Source organism: Rhipicephalus microplus, chromosome X, assembly GCF_043290135.1.
Source record: "Rhipicephalus microplus isolate Deutch F79 chromosome X, USDA_Rmic, whole genome shotgun sequence".
NCBI classification, from domain to species: Eukaryota; Metazoa; Arthropoda; class Arachnida; order Ixodida; family Ixodidae; genus Rhipicephalus; species Rhipicephalus microplus.
In genome coordinates, this window is record NC_134710.1 from 463,962,554 (window position 1) to 463,980,434 (window position 17,881).

A 17,881-nucleotide genomic window follows, 5' to 3' on the forward strand; every position below is an offset into this window, starting at 1 on the left:
TTACAGTAACTGACAGGGGAACTGCATTTGCAGCCGAACCATTACAGACAGTTTTAAGACTTAGTGGCACATTCCACCGGTTAACAACGGCGTATCATCTGCAAGCGAATGGTCTTACGGAGCGTCTCAACAAGACACTAGCGGATATGCTCTGCATGTACGTCGATGAGGAGCATAAAAACTGGGACGAGATCTTGCCGTATGTCACGTTCGCCTATAACACGGCTCATCAAGAAACAACAAGAACAACGCCATTCCGCCTTCTTCATGGTCGTGAAGTCACCACTATGCTGGATGCTATGCTGCCGCACGAGTGCGAATACGCTGAAACGGATGCTGATTATATCACTCAGCTGGCCGAAGAAGCCCAACAACTTGCACGGCTACGTATTAGTCACCAGCAAGACTACGATTCAAGACGGTACAACCTTCGTCACTGACCAGTCTCCTATGAGCCAGGAGAAAAAGTTTGGATATGGACACCTATTCGGCGCCGTGGCCTCTCAGAAAAACTGTTAAGGCGGTACTTCGGTCCCTATAAAGTTCTGCGACGTCTCAGTGACATTAATTATGAGGTTGTTCCTGATACTGCGCACTCTTCAAGGCGTCCAAGGTATGCTCCAGAAGTTGTGCACGTGGTACGCATGAAGCCTTATTTCTCTGAATGAACTCATGCGTTTCCTACGATTACAAACCGCTTTGATTATAAAGCATCTGGACGATGCTTTCTTGAATGGGAGGCTATAGTCACGGCTAAAGGCCGGGAAAGAAGACAGAGGACGATGAAGTGATGAGCGTGGAGAGCACCCACGGTTCCTCCGAGAAAGAAGAAGTCGAAGCGGCTGCTCTTTTGTTCTGTTAATACAGACCTCGTTTTTTCTGGTCGCACCGTCGTCCTGTATTCTGTTATTTTCACCTAGCGACAATATTCATGTTATCCCGAGTCCTCATGAAACAAAGACACGTTAAAGCTGATCATGAAGATGAACAAGACCTTCACTGGGGTCAATTACTTCTTGCTAAAGAACAGCCCACAGTGTTTATTTGAACTTTCCTGCTTTCACCACCTCTCAATAAAGTGCCGCACTTTTCTCACTCTTGGTGCTGGTGCTGTAAGGGGCATTCACACTTGCTATCAAAAGGAGTCCAAGCGCCAAAACCTATTGAGAATTCTATACCTTTAAAGTCTCCCGGATTGGCTGGGAAACTCCCAGATTTCTATCATTTCTACCGTTTGTACGGTTGTCATGAAAATCTCTGGAAATCGAAATTTCTGTACCTGATCTAGCCGCTGAAGAAAAAGCAGGTCAATCTGCTCCAGGCTTTTCGAACCTACCACATTTTCTTATAAATTCATTTAAGAGGCGTTCATCTAAATGTACAGTAAAATCTTAGTGACGTGAAACCGGTGAAGATACGAATTCATGAAATTCCCCAGCGAAATTCCACTATGTCCATTGGTATAGGGCCTAAAATACATTGGGTCTAAATTAGAATGTTCCGGACACATTTCCTAATCACGGCCGGTGATACGAACTTTAGTATGGAAACCACCGAACGAAGACCAGGAGTAGCATACTCAAAGCTTCGGAAGTACGCGTGCAACTGCCGCACGCACTGTAGAAGACAGTGTGTGTGATTGTCAGAGCCACAACTGCTGTGGACAAAGCCGCGCTCGTTCTTGAGACGATCATCTATGGGAATAACGTAACTGACAGAACCCTGAAAGTGTGCACGCGTCCAATGCTCAACCAGTCAAAGCAACACTGCTTTCCGCAAGCTCTGCAGACAAAACCTCAGCAGATGCGATTGTAGATGGCATAAAACGTCTTAGTTTTGAAGGCGAGTGTGCAGCTAAACGAATGGGGATTGAAAAGGAAGTATACCGTTTGCCGCAGCTGCCGCGCAAGAAACCACAGTCGCAGTGATGCGATAGCCATCTACAAGCTCCGAGGGCGCGAGGCCAACGTAGCGGTAGATAAAGGCAGTAAATACGTCACAAAAAAAAAAAAAAAGGCCAGATGCATTTTGGCATTCCTGTCAAAAGAATCTAGTATTGAACAAAGCTTTGACCAGCACTTTTACGGCAGCCAGCTGTGCCGTCCCGTCTGTTCACGTTTGTCCTAGCAAGTTGTTTAACGGAAATAGATTCTGCTAGTTGTGTAGATCCTTTGAGACTCGCCTTAGTGGGAAACCCTACCCTTGTGTGTTTGGACACTCCAAGCCACTACAAGACCGCAACGCTGATGTGTGCGCTTGTGATTGAGACCTGTTTGTTGGTCCTTGGTTTTTTTTTTTTTTTTTGGTGCTGAAACGAAAATAGGGTCAAATGATTCAGTCCCCCCCCCATTTTGGAAATCTCCCGGATTCAGAATCCTTGAACTTCGCAGGTATGGAATTAAGTCGTTTCGTTGCTTAAGCTCACTTTCTCTGTGCTTCAATACTTCCAGAATCCGCCTAATTCAAAGATTTTTTGCAGTCCCAGTGTATTCTCCTGTCCCAGAAGCATGAGTGTTGTTTGATGGCATACAACTTTTTGTTAATTTCGTCATGTTTAGCTGCAACCCGGTGAATTCCGACAATCCTCGAAGTGAGCCAAGCACGAAACACTAGAAATGTGTGACACAAAGAAGCAAAATGGTGTTTATTAACAAATGAAATGGCTGTGAGCCTTCTGTAAGTCACCATCCACTATATTGCCACAATATAGTGGATGGTGACTGTTTCCTCTATACAACAAACGTGTTTCCTCTATACAAAAAGGAGCCTAAAAATGATTTCTTCCCATCCTCCCCCATCAACTGACTCTACGTATAAAAGTCTGAACGTACCACCATTCTCACAGTTATTCTGTTAGTTTCATTCTGTACTTTATCGCGATGTATGTCTTTATTGTGTACCTATTCGAATTTTTATGTTCACGCCCTTCCTGCTAAAATCCCTGATGGGATTGGCAGTATGTCGAAATAAATAAAATAAATAAATAAATAAATATCAGCTTTCTTTGGGAGCAATGATTTTCCAGGAATTCAAACATGATCGCACCATGTTCTCAAGCAAATATCTAAACAGACAAGTGGCATATGACCTTTGCACTATTTCATTGACGGGATGAAGACCAAGAACTAATTATGGAACTAAAACTATACATTTTCAGATTATTTCATTGCTGAATACATACCCATCCCTAATTGAATTGGCTAATCAGAACTCACGTATGTCTCGTTTTAAAAAAAAAAAGTGAAGCTACTTTTTCTGCCTCCTTGAAACTACAATTATTTTGCTTTAAACACGAAAATATGTACTTTTGTGTAACTTTATAAAACTGTTAAACCTGAACAATGCAAACTTTGTATAATTTTTGTGCTAATGTGTTTTTTTACTGTTCGTTTTTTTGTTTATATAAGTTGTGCAATGAGCATTGTACTTATTTTCTCTGATTTTGCTCCTGGCTATCCAACGTGCAAGTCCGAGGTGAAGGCCTCGTCAGGAGACATACGAGTACCCTTTTGCCTTGCCTCGTGGACATATTTTATGTCATGTAACTATGTCCGAACTAAACTGAATTGAAATGAAATAGCCGTGTTAGTTACTTCACAGCTGCAGCAAAATAGTCTTTTTTGTTTTTATTTGGCACGTGCGAACTTCAGGAGTGCTATCATAACGTCAGCGACTAGAGTCACAGCTGTGATAAGCAGTAATCTTGTTTTTGCCGTGTGCTGTGACAAATAGTGTAGTCTCTTTCGACGATCTTAACAAATGCTCTTTGAAGTCCTTGCAAATGCTTCGTTAGAGACTTGGAAAGTCATTATTAAAGGTTCCTAAATTATGTTTCTTCAAGGTCGCTATGAAGCATGCAGGTTCTCTTTAGTAATATGTATGTGCACAGCAGATGCAGTCTCCTCTTGTTACAACGGACCCCATGAATATCTCGCAAAATGAGTTTGTATTATTTGAAGTCTGCAATATCCATTACTCCACATTAAAACGGGGGGGTGCACGTTGCTGTGTATTGATCGTTTAATTTCTTTTGGCAGTATGGGGCAGGCCCACTCTTCTGATACATTGTGAATGTACGGTATTCTAAAGCATGGCTGTGAACGACTTCTATCAACAGCACTGGTTTTTAACAAAATTAGTGAGTGAAGTTACAGTATATGCACGGACACCGTGTGGCTTCTGCACCGTGGAGAAGCTTAGCCCAATCGATGATAAAGCATTTCAACAGGCTTTTTCAAACAGTGATATTGATCGACTTGGAATGAATTCTTTTTTATTTGCGTCGACTGGAAGTTATACATATCTGCTTTAATCGGGCCACCTGCTGGCCGCTGGTAGCTGTTGCTCCTGCTCAGCCTCCACGGCTCGATGGACCGTCCAAGTTGGTCAGAGAATTCTGACCTGTGTAGCACCAATGCACCTCTCACATTAATATTCAAATTTCACAGCGTAACTCACCTGCTTGAAGTACCAGACAACAGGCTTACTTTGAAAACTTTGGTCTCAATGTCTAACACCGTTACTGCAATGAGTGACGACTGTGGAATTCTAAACACAAACAAGCAAAAAAACATTTTATTTACAATTAGCTCGAAAAGGAATTTGTGACAACAGGTTGTGCAATAATGCTCTTATTTTTGTCGCGTTGCACTGAGCCACACCACTTGAACGATTGGCGTGACAGCATGACCGTTGTTCTCTCAGACTGGCTTGGCTGGATGCTTATCTTGGCCGGAAGGCTACAAATATGGTCTGCTTGCATTTAAAACTACCATGCTTTTAGTATGTAGAAAGTGGCGTGGTTAAGTTGGTTGTTAGCCTATTTTAACATGGCAAAGGTGTGTTTTATGCACCCAATTTCGAAGAGGAATGCCTCTCATTTCATCCACTGTATCCGATAGTCTGTTGTATCGTGGTCTATTGAAAGCGGACTTTGCCTAAATAATTTACCATAATACACAGACCAAACTTGGGCTCTTACACATGTTAGTCTGCACTGAGGAACCAGCATTTTTGTTGAGCATCATCTGCTGTAAAATGTTTGTAAATCTGACATGGCCCTGGAGAGAAACGTCTGACATGGAGGGAAAAAAAAATGAGAAGGTATGGCTTGTTATCATTGTAGAAAACTGTTTGAGATGTGTGTGTGTATTTTCTCGTAAGCTTCGTCTTGTCACGTTTCTTAAGACAAACTTGGTATAATGGGTTTGTTGAGTCGACTAGCGAAGCAGCAGCTCAGATAGATCGTCTTTGTCTTCTTTCACTCCTGGACTCACCCAAGCATATCAAGTGGCAATAGTCCCCCCTTTGAAAGCATCGACTCGATGCTCGTAAAAAAAAAATTAAGGCATACACACGCAGATATAGAGAACCAAAAGAGGGAGAGGGCCAGTACTCGCAGCGCAAATGAAGAAGTTTCGCTAATGCTTGCGCCAAGCGCAAAAAGAAAAGGCATAAAAACACAGGAGAACACAAACAGCAGCAGCAGCGCAATGTCACAGCATGTCGCAACAGGTGAACCACAAGGGCTACTGTGTGAAGTAGGGCTTCAGCCTAACGACATGCACGGTTTCGGATCGAAGCTGCCGACGAGAAGACGCTGCGCCGTCTGGAAATACCTCGTAGGTAAGGTATGTGACACGTCTAAGAACCTTGTACGGTCTAAAATAACGGCTTAGGAGTTTTTCGGATAAGCCTGGTCGCCGGACAGAGATCCAAACCCACACTCAATCCCCAGGGTGGTAGGTGACGTTTCGATGGCGGAAGTTGTAACGTCGTGCGTCTGCATCTTGTTGGTGACTGTTTGTGCGAGCTACCTGACGAGCTTCTTCGGCGTATTGAGTGTATTGCTCAGCGTCTGGAGCGAGTTCATTGCTTTGGTCGCACAGAAGCATAGCATCGAGCATGGTTCACACGTTGCGTCGTAAACAAGTCAAATAGGTGGAAATCGCGTTGTTTCTTGCGTTGCCGTATTGTATGCAAACATGATGTATGGAAGAATCTCGTCCCAGGTTTTGTGTTGTACGTCCACGTACATTGACAGCATGTCCGCTATGGTCTTGTTAAGCCTCTCTGTCAGTCCATTCGATTGCGGGTGATAAGCCGTCGATTCCCACGAGGTCAAACGGTGTCTGTGGTGGTGCGATCGGCTGTAGCAGGCCCGCGAGTTTCACAGGCGGAGTCTTGCGACGCTGGCACTCACGGCAGCCTTTCACATATCGATGTACACTAGTTGATAGTCGCGGCCAGTAATACTGTTGGCCTACTCTGGCGAGAGTTCGCGAATAGTCCAAATGTCCTGACGTGGGCTCGTCGTAGCACGCAAGGAGGATCTCGTCACGCATTTTGGTAGGAACAACGAGTAGGAAGGCTTTGTCGCTACCACGGGCGTTTTTCTTGTAAACAGTGCCTCTTCTTAGACAAAAAGAGGACAGTACGCGAGCAATGTGTGAGTTCCGGCCTTCCAGGGAATCAATAGCTGGGCATAATTCGTCATCTGCCCGCTGTTTTGACAGACATTCGGAATCACTGACTGCGCCGAGAAAGGCATCTTCATCCTCGGAGCCCCTGACAGCATGCCCCACAGGCGCTCGAGAAAGCGCGTCGGCATCTTCGTGTTTGCACCCTGACCTGTACACAATCGTAATATCGAACTCCTGCAAACGCTAACTCCACCGAGCGAGACGACCGGATGGATCTCTGAGATTTGCCAGCCAGCAGAGCGACCGTAGAGGTAAGGCCGAAATTTGGTCGTCGCCCAGACGACTGCGAGGCATTCTTAATAGTTGGTCTCGGCTCAGGAAAGAGTACGGCTGGCATAAGCTATTGCATGTTCAACGGCACCGTGTCGTTGTACAAGGACAGCGCCAAGTCCGACATTGCTGGCATCTGTATGAATTTTTGTAGCAGCGTCCTCATCAAAATGGGCAAGAACAGGGGCTGTTTGCATTCTTTGTTGTAGCTGTGTGAACGCTGCATCTTGTTCTGCGCTCCAAGTAAAAGGCACGTCATCTCGGGTGAGTCGCGTAACAGGTTTAGCTATCTTCGAGAAGTTGGCGATAAATCGGCGATAATAGGCGCACAAGCCGAGGAAACGGCATACTGCTCTTTTCTCTGATGGAACAGGGAAGGCGGCAACAGCAGTAGTTTTGTCTGGATCAGGTCGCACTCCATCCGCATTAATGACATGTCCCAGAAATTTCAGCTCTTCATAGCCGAAATGGCATTTTTGGGGTTTTAGCGTGAGTTTAGCTGTGCGAATGGCTTCCAGAACTTTTCTCAGACGCTTCAGATGTTCTTCGAAGCTCTCGGAAAAGATGACCACATCATCGAGGTAGACAAGGCAGCTTTGCCACTTCAAGCCAGCGAGAACTGTGCCCATCATCCTCTGAAATGTGGCTGGGACAGAACAGTGGCCGAAGGGAAGAACTCGGAATTCGTAAAGTCCGTCTGGAGTCACAAACGCGGCTTTTTCTCGGTCTCATTCATCCACTTCAATTTGCCAATAGCCACTCTTTATATCGATGGACGAAAAATGCTTCGCGCGTCGTAATCTATCGAGAGAGTCGTCGACCCGTGGAAGCGGGTAAACGTCTTTTTTCGTGACGTTAAGCTTCCTGTAGTCAATACAAAATCGCAGGGTTCCGTCTTTTTTTCTTCACTAGAACGACTGGCAAGGACTGAGGGCTGCTGGATGTTAGAATAATCCCGTCATCGAGCATATCTTTTACTTGTGTCTGAATAGCCGCACGTTCTTTGGAAGAAACGCGATAAGGCTGCTGCCGGATGGGGCGGACGTCATCGTCGGTAATAATTCGATGCTTGGCGAGGTGTGTTTGACGGACTTTGGAAGAAGAGGCGAAGCAAGACCAAAACTCCCTTAAAAGGTCCTGAAGTGCAGCCTTTCTCTCGTCTGACAGCGTCGAATTAATGTCGATGTGGTCTAGAAATTCCTCATCCTCATGCGTTTCCTCGGACGCGAAGCACTCCGTGACGTCGGCGTTAGGGTCTTCATAGGCTACGGTGGTTTCGCAGAAAAGATGCCGGTGCTCGTAGTTGAACTTCGTAACTAGTATTTGTGACTGCCCGTTACGGACACACACAACACTTCGGGCGGGGCATACAGCTTGGAGTAGCAGAAGTGATAGGTTGCTTTCAGCCACCACATCACCGTCCCGGAGGTCTTCACAAGTGACTTTGATGGAAACAGTCGCTCGAGGCGGCAGCGTCACACTGTCGTCAGCAACACGCAGTGCAGGTCTACGGCAGTTATTAACCTCTCGATCTGTTGCGCCTTGAGTTGGGAAGGTCACGATGCGCTCACGAAGATTTATGATGGCACCGTATTCCCGAAGGAAGTCCATGCCGATAATCAGCTGACGTGAACAGTCGCGAAGAACGAGGCAGCTGAGCACGAACGTTGACGCACGAATTTTCACTCTTGCCATACTGCGACCCAGCGGGGTTACAACGTGTCCTCCAGCAGTTCGAATTCGCGTTCCATTCCACGGCGTAATCACTTTTCTAAGATCTTTTGCTAGCCTCCCGCTGATAATCGAATAATCTGCACCAGTGTTTATCAATGCATTGACCTGAAAACCGTCAATCAGCACAGGTATGTCAAGTGACACGCGGTCACTGGGTTCAGATGTGGATTTCGGCGTTTTTTCGATACTGCGATTATTCTCTGTTGAAATGTCTTCCGCGCTGCTTGTAAGCGTCGATGGGAGGCCTTCCGCACTTTAAGTCCCTGCGACCTTGCCCCCGAATGTCGCCGCCTTCAGTTTTCCCGACGAGGGCTCGGAGAGCATTCTCGTGCCGTCACATTGAAACGTGACCCAGTGGCTGCGGGTCTCCTCGGAGATGGTGACCGCGATTGCCGTCGTGTAAAGGGTGCACGCTGTTGCGCGAGATACTCTTCGATATCCCTCGGCCTCTGACCAATTTGGGGACAAGGTGAATTGACGGAAAATCCGTGCAGCCTCACCACAATGATAGCAAAGGGGTCGTCTGTCCAGAGTACGCCAGAGATCAGACTTGCGCGTCAGTGCACGGCGACCATCGATGTCCAAACTAGCGTGCGCTGACTGAATCGCGACTGACGGCATCATTGTCTGGATCGGGACGTGTGGCACTGTCTGGGTCGGGACTCCTTGACCAGAAAGAGGCGTGGCAGATCGCAAGGCTTCCGCGTACGTATGACGGCGACTGTTAGTACACACAGAAGCCGTTTCCGGATCAACCGACATCGGCGGAAAACGATGGGTGTGCATTACCTGCTGGACCTTGGTCGCGGGATCAAATCCCGGCTGTGGCGGCTGCATTTCCGATGGAGGCGGAAATGTTGTAGGCCCGTGTACTCAGATTTGGGTGCACGTTAAAGAACCCCAAGTGGTCAAAATTTCCGGAGCCCTCCACTACGGCGTCTCTCATAATCATATGGTGGTTTTGGGAGGTTAAACACCACAGATCAATCGATCGATCAATCTGCTGAACCTCGTCACGAATGACACTGATGATAGAACCAACATCGATTTGCCTTGTCCCATACATCTTTTCCATTTCTTCCCGGAGGACAGATCGGATGATCTCGCGAATCCATTCGGGGCTCTTGCTCCCAGGGGTAGCAAAACTTTCGGGAGTTGAGGCAGCATTCATTTGACGGTCAAACAGGGCAGACCGTTGGTGCAGTACTTGCTCCATTGTTGCCGCTTCAATAAGGAATTCAGCAACACTCTTGGGGGGACTACGCACCAAACCAGCAAAAAGTTGTTCCTTCACACCACGCATGAGGAGGCGCAACTTTTTTTCTTCTGCCATAGCAGGATCCGCTCGCTTGAAAAGCCGTGTCATGTCCTCGACGTACATCGAGACGGTCTCGTTTGGCATCTGGATGCGTGATTGTAGTGCACGCTCCGCCTTGTCGCGGCGGTCGGGACTCCTGTAGGTCTCCAGAAGGCGACGCTGGAACTCGCGCCAAGATGTCACAACATCATTCCTGTTCAAAAACCACGTCTTGGCACCGTCCTTTAGGCAAGTGTACACGTTCCGGAGCTTCGCGGCATCATCCCAGTAATTTATCGCTGCGACACGTTCAAACTCACTCAGCCAGTCGTCAACATCTTCATGCTGCTCTCCGTGAAAGGGGCTAGACATGAGTGGGTTCTGGATGGTGCAGTAGATCGGCGTGGAAGGTGTCGGAGCTTGTACTGGATTTTGTGTGGAAGTCATAGTCGCTGCATCAGTGGTTGGTGTCTCAGGTGGTAGGCCTCGTTAGCAGCGGCTTACTCTGTGAACAGGAGTGTCCACGGGTGCAGGGCTTGTGTTCCGGCTGCTGGGCGGGGTCTTAGGCATCAGGTGGATTGTGAGACGTTGTGCCTAGCAACTCCACCAGTCTTGTCACGTTTCTGAAGACGAACTTGGTATAATAAGTTCGTTGAGTCGACTAGCGAAGAAGCAGCTTAGATAGATCGTCTTTGTCTTCTTTCACTCCTGGATCTCACCCAAGCATATCATGTGGCAATATACACAATTTTTCGATGTATGAGTTGTGAACACAGTATTCAATCAGTCTTAAAATGCTCCCCCATTTTCTCACCCATAGCGAGAAGTGCTGGGACGCCTGCGACTGGAGGTGCATGAGCTGTTGTGTGAGAGTGGTCTGGCTCAGCAACTCTCTCCCGACGACTTCCGTTTTGTCTGGGTCATGGACTTCCCCCTTTTCTGCCTCGACAGAGATGGTGAGTTGTGTTTCCTGTGTAGGAGGATTACTTTCACCCCCAACCCCATTCCCTGAAAAGGGATGTGTCGAGTTTTTACAATAAATAGGAACATATGCTACAAGGGTGCAATATAATATGTTGCTGTGCCTATAAGCATGCTTATCGTCTACAGACCTGAGCACGGGCAGTTGGGGGGTTCTGGCTGCTATGTTCTCAATGTATATGGGAGTCCCTATATTCCATTTAATTATTTTAGTCAATTCAGACGTTTGCTTCTCCGGGCTGGAAAATTCATGCTGCCTTTGTGGCTTTCGGCTGAACATGCCAATGACAACGCTTTGCCGTGCATGTTCCAGAGTCATTGTCATTGACTGGTTGTCTTCTGCAACTGAAGATGCAAAATAAATTTTTTGGAACTGTGTGGCATCGGCTACATGGTGAGTTGCAGGTGCATTCGTAACTACAGTCGAACACGGATGTATCGAACTTGAATGGGATCGGGAATTACCGTATTTACTCGATTCTACAGTGCCCTCGATTGTAACACGCACCCGATTTCCACGACGAAAAAAAAAACGTAAGACATCGATTGCAACGCACACCCATTTTTCTTGCTGGCCCGCACGATCACACCACTAAAAAAAAACGACGCCTTTCGGGAGCGTCTTTCATTTAAATATGAGGTACGGGCAAAGCTTGTGCCCATCTGACGTGTAACAGAGCATTGCCGTCACTGTAGTTTTACCGTGAACCGATGTCAGCACGCGAACTTGTTTCGCCCCCTTTTTCTCGTCGGTTGTGGTGCCAGGCATGTCGAAGTAAAGAGACGTCTGATCGGCATTCCCGATTTGCCCAAGCAGGTAGCCGTTGTTGTGCTGCAAGTTTAGGACGAACCTCTGAAAACTGTGAAACTTTTCATCGTTCTCCTCCGCAAAACTTCTCGCATATGCCCGTTCTCCTTCGCAGCCAAAAGCCTTTCCTCTTCATAAAGTTAGTTAGCCAGCACCTGCTCGCTTTAAACTGGCTCCGCATTAGACCTTTTTCTAAGGCTAATTGCATAGCCCGCACTGGGAGCAGTTCTGTCATCACGGGCCGCTGTGCCGCTCGCTGCTCAAGCACATTCTCGCCGAGCAGCTCTTTAATTTGCGAAAACCGACCCTGCTGTGGTCCACTGAATCCTTTGCGTGAAGCTTTGCTGTCGACAATCTTCTGCTTTTGTTTCCGCCAGTCCCGCACGCACGTTTCAGGAACTCCGAACAACCGCGATGCGGCCCAATTTCCGTCCGTTTCTGCACACGCGATGACTTTTTTTTTAAAAGCGGCATCGTGGTGCACTCGAGTTTTTGGAAGTCGGCCCTTCCATGCCGTCGATGCTAATGCACTACAAGATGATGAACTCCTCAGCACACGTACGAAGTGCCGCACAGGGAAAACACATAGGCAGAAATGGCCGACGCGCCATGCCGACGCACGTAGGGGGCGGCCATTTTGAAAATGCCAATGGCAATAGTATGACCGTATTCACTTTTTGTTCGTACTCGTTTCTAACGTGCATGCGATTTATGAACTCGCTTAACCGGAAAAAAGGTGCGCGTTAGATTCGAGTAATTACGGTAGTTGGATATATAAAAAATTCGATATAAAAAGATAGAGGCTTCGAAAGCTTACCTGTAGCGGATTATCATCTACAAGAGGCGCATTCAAGAACAACAACTAATTCTGTTCACACGCCGCAACACAATGATTTATTTGAATGAAAAAAATCCCTAATCTTGGCCAGCTTCTTCGTTTTTTTAATGTTGAAGATGCTAGTCTTGATCTTACCAAGGCTGTCCAGGTGTGACAGCCCAGTTTCCTTCATGCAACCGATACAATGGCGAATGACGCCGAATGCTGCCGCCACTTCAGCGGAAGCCCCGCAGGTGCGCCTGTGCAAGTAGGCGTTTAGTGTGTAGCGACACCACAGACCCGAGCTAACGGGGTAGTTTCTACTCCCTCCCACGCCTAGCCGTGCGTGGCTTTGCCCTGTCCAGGGAAAAGGGAATCCTGGGGGTTGAGCGGACGCCGGGTGATTGTACCTTTAAGGCCCCCCGGCAGAGGCAACACACCCCTTTGGCCTTGGCTTCACGTAGACGACATCCCTGGGCTGACCTACCCAGCGGAAATCGGCAGTCGCCTTTTCCTGTCTCTCTCTCTCCCCTGATCTTCGTCTTTTTATCTCTTTCAATCTTTCCTGTCATCTCCTCACTTCTGTTTACTTCCATCCTCCGGGTGGCAAGGGTTAACCTTGTGTAGTTACCACACCTTGGGTAGTTATATTCAGTTATAGCGGCGATGCATGGCTGGTGTCTCCAAGTGTTTACTATTCAACCTTGTAGCGTCCCCTTGTTGGGCTCGGTGGCGGGTGGCCACCATCGCCGCCGTACTTTAAATAAACTCTATGGCTAATTTTTTTCCCCCTCTCCCTGATCGCCGCCCGAAAAGGTGGCGCACCGAAGACCCATTCCTCCTTTCAAAACCAAAGCAGTCTTTCCCCAAGTTTCATGTCATACATAGCCAGAAAGAAAACAAAACAGTCCGAGCAACCTTACCCTTTCTTGTCTCAAAAACACTCACAGAAGCAATCGGGCCAGGATATCGTGTAACCAAGTTGGGAAGCGGCGACCTCCTTTTGGAGGTTTGCGACAAGCTGCCATATGACAATTTATCTGAACTGGTAGCATTTGGAGATGTCCCAGTTTCCGTAGGCCCCCACAAATCCTTGAACACAGTCCGTTGTGTCATCTCTGATGACGACCTTCTTGGATTATAGGAGAGTGAATTATTGGAAGGCTGGCAAGACCAGAATGTAGTGAAGGTTCAAAGAATTGTAATACGACGAGACAAAAAAGAAACAGCAACGAAACATATAATTATCACCTTTGGTACTAGCGATTGACCCGATTCAATCGAAACCGGCTACTGCAAGCTTCGAGTCAGGCCCTACCTACCAAATCCTCGTAGGTGTTTCAAATGTGAGCGCTTTGGACACGGTTCGCAAAGCTGCAGAGGGCGTGCAACTTGCGCAAACTGTAGCTCCAACGAACACCCATCGGACAATTATACTGCTGCAGCCCGCTGTGCGAATTGTGAAGGAGACCATCCTGCCTACTCACGAACGTGCCCATCCTGGAAAAAGGAAAAACAAATTCTTCAACTCAAAGTTAAATTCAATCTGTCGTTTCAAGAGGCGCGCCAGCGCTTCTTTCTCCATAACAAGCACTTTCCTTCTTTTGCAGATGTGACGCGCCAGGTCGTCGTGCCACATCTTTCCGCGTCTTCGAATGTCACATGAAGTGTGACTACGGTCGCGGCATCTGCACCCAAGGCTGGAGTAGCCTGTGCTGCTCCGCCTCCTGCCAAACAGGTTCAGCAGACTTCAGAGTCTGCCGGACCCCGGACCACTGCACCTGCAGTTGCGTCCGAAACTTCTGTGAATGTGCCTGCTCATCAGGCACCATCCGCCACCTCGCAGGAGGTGATGGATACAAGTCCCACTCCTCCGGCGCCTCAGACGCTGAAGGATAGGCACAACTCTTTGGAGCGCACCCATAAAGAAAAACGTCGAATTACGGGGCCCCAAATGGCCCTGTAACCTGAAGTGACACTTCTTGTACACACAGCACCACACATCTTTAGAATGACACATATAATACAGTGGAACGTCAGAGGCCTACTGAGGAACCTCGACGATATCCAAGAACTTCTACACAAACTTACACCAAAAGTGCTGTGTGTGCAAGAAACACACTTAAAATCAAGACACACTAACTTTCTTCGAAATTATATTATCTTTCGAAAAGACACAGATGATGCTGTCGCCTCATCCGGTGGTGTTGCCATAATTGTTGATCAAGGAACAGCCTGCACACGTATACCCCTTCAGACATCCCTGGAAGCAGTAGCTGTCCGAGCTATCATCTTCAACAAATTGGTAACAATTTGCAGTATATACATACCGCCACATTATCAACTGACTAAACACGAGTTTCAGTCGCTGATAGCAGAACTTCCAGAATCGTATCTCGTTCTAGGGGACTTTAATGCTCATAGTAGCTTATGGGGTGACTCTCGCTGCGATGCGCGAGGTCGCCTGATTGAACAGTTTCTTTTTTCTTCCGGTGCGTGCCTTCTGAATTGGAAAGAGCCAACATATTACGACATAGCTAACAATACGTACTCAGCCATAGACCTCAGCATAACATCTCCATCACTCCTGCCTCTACTTAAATGGAAGGTCATTAATAATCCATACGGCAGTGACCATTTTCCTATCGTTATCAGCACATCAATAACAAATATATGTCCTGCACAGGTTCCCAAATGGCTCACCGACAAAGCCGATTGGGAACAGTATAAAAAAATGACTCTCCTAACTTGGACTGACATGGAGGGGTTAAGCGTAGAAGCTGCTGTGAGCTACCTGACAGCATTTTTTATTGATGCTGCAACTAAATGTATACCACAAACATGTGGACCGTCAGGCAAACGATGAGTCCAATGGTGGAATAATGATGGCCGTAATGCGCGCAAAGAACAAAATAAGGCATGGAAGTTGCTTAGAGACTCGCCTACAGCTGAGAATCTTATAAACTTTAAGAAGATCAAGTCGCAAGGAAGGAGGGTGCGCTGACAGTCGAGAAGAGAAAGTTGGCATAAATTCTTATCAGGCATTAATTCATACACAGATGAGGTGAGAGTCTGGAACATGGTTAGTAAGGTAGCAGGAAAACAAGTACACACACTTTCTATAGGGAACACACAAAGGGGGAGCTTGGAAGACCAGGCAAACACTCTTGGGGCGCACTTCGAACTGGTCTCCAGCTCAACACACTATAGTGAAGCGTTCCGACGATACAAAACTGCAATAGAAAAACAGATTAGAGCGCAAGCCCACAACACATGAGGCATACAACGAACCTTTCTGTTTGGCTGAGCTACAAGCCTCACTTACCTGCTGCAATAAATCTACCCCAGGCTCGGACCGTGTGGCATATGAAATGTTAAAACACCTGCCCACTGACACCCAGAAAGCTCTCCTCTCTCTGTGTAATGCGATATGGTCTTCCGGCGAGCTACCCTCAGCCTGGAAGGAAGCTACCATTATCCCAATTCTAAAACAAGGCAAGGACCCGGCCTCAGTTTCGAGCTACAGGCCAATAACATTAACCAGCTGTATTTGCAAGGTCTTTGAAAAAATGATTAACAGGCGCCTGATGCACATCCTTGAAATTAATGGCCTACTTGACCCATACCAGTGTGGGTTTAAAGAGGCTTGGTCCACCACTGACCATCTTGTCTGTATCGAGGCACAGATTCGCGACGCTTTTGTTCATAAGCAATTTTTTCTTTCTGTGTTCCTCGATATAGAAAAAGCATATGACACTACATGGAGCTTTGGCATATTGCGAGACCTGTCACATTTAGGTGTGCGGGGTAGAATGCTGACAATTATCAAAAGCTACCTGTCCAAACGTACATTCCGTGTGCGAGTTGGCACTGTCCTATCTCGAGTATTTGTCCAAGAAACAGGAGTGCCACAAGGAGGTGTATTGAGCTGCACACTTTTCATAGTTAAAATGAATTCCTTGTACCTGTCTCTCCCACGTAATATTTTTTACTGCATATATGTCGATGATGTGTAGATTGGTTACAAATCGTGCAACATCTCAATCTGCCAACGTCAAGTTCAATTAGGGTTGAACAAGATATCTCAACGGGCAAATGAGAATGGTTTTATACTCAACGCGCAAAAGAGCACTTGCTTGTTCAGCCCAAAAAGGGGCCTCCATCCTGACCCCGACATTGACATGCATGGCCAACCTCTGTCAATGAAGACCGAGCACAAGTTTCTTGGTCTCATATTATACACTAAACTAACCTTCATCCCACACATCAAGTATTTAAAGGACAGGTGCTTAAAAACAATGAACATTTTGAAAGTGTTGTCATGCACTACATGGGGTAGTGACACGAAATGTCTGATGAATTTATATAGGAGCCTGATACGCACACGCCTGGATTACGGTGCTATAATCTATCAGTCGGCAACACCGTCAGCCTTAAAGACTCTCGACCCCGTCCACCATCTAGGCATTCGCCGCTCTACGGGTGCTTTCCGAACTAGCCCTGTGGAGAGCTTGTATGTGGATTCGAATGAATGGTCGCTCCACCTACAAAGATGTTTCCTGTCCTTTTTGTACTTTTTAAAGGTGAAGGCAGACAAGAAACACCCTTCCCATTTCACAATTAATGATTTGTCTTGTTCTGGCTTGTTCAAGAACCGTCCTTCGTTTAGGCAGCCCTACGGGCTCCGTGTAAGGGGCCTGGCCGAAGAAACAGATGGGCCTCTTCTCAAACACAGTTTGATGGCTCCTGCAACATATCTGCCACCGTGGGAATGGTAGCTTATAGACTGTGATGTCTCTTTTGTTGAAGTCACAAAGCACGCACCACTTGCACACATACATACATACTTCCTAGAACTACAACATAAATACACATGTCCTGAGTTCTTTACCGACGCGTCAAAGTCAAACACTTCTGTGTCATATGCTGCGGTAGGCCAATCCTTTTCCGAGGCCGGCGTTCTTAATCCTGATGCAAGCATTTTCACAGGAGAAGCTTACGCAATACTGGCGGTCGTAAAACACATCAAACAGATAAAATTACAAAAGGCGGTAATATACACAGATTCTCTAAGCGAGGTAAAAGACCTGAAAACTCCTAGAAAACACAAGAACCCCATGCTGGTGTCACTTTACTCACTTCTGTGCACACTGTACACATCAAAACAGCACGTCGTTGTCAGCTGGGTTCCAGGGCACCGTGAAATACAAGGGATCGTATTGGCGGACAAGCTGGCTGCTTCCGCCAACAACACCACTCCCAATGCATCAATACCAATCCCTGCACTTGACCTAAAACCTTTTCTAAAACGAAAGCTCAGGGGGTATCGGCAGAGCATATGGGATAAACACACAGACAATAAACTCCATGCTATTAAGCCGCAACTAGGTTATTGGCCGCCACTACCGAAATCACGCAACACAGAAGTAACACTAACAAGGCTTAGAACAGGACATACATACTCTACACATTCATATCTCTTGTCTACCGGC

At 47.0% G+C, this 17,881-nt stretch overlaps 1 protein-coding gene across 7 annotated transcripts in view; it reads left to right on the top strand.

Annotated features, from left to right (window-relative positions):
• The window catches only part of AspRS-m (aspartyl-tRNA synthetase, mitochondrial), a 382,875-nt gene that overhangs the window by 236,218 nt on the left and 128,776 nt on the right, over positions 1-17,881 (top strand). For all 7 annotated transcript variants that reach the window (XM_075880712.1, XM_075880709.1, XM_075880711.1 and 4 more), the window contains one exon: positions 10,604-10,739. In XM_075880712.1, coding sequence (XP_075736827.1) covers positions 10,604-10,739 — 136 coding nt within the window. The remainder of the gene's footprint in view (positions 1-10,603; positions 10,740-17,881) is intronic.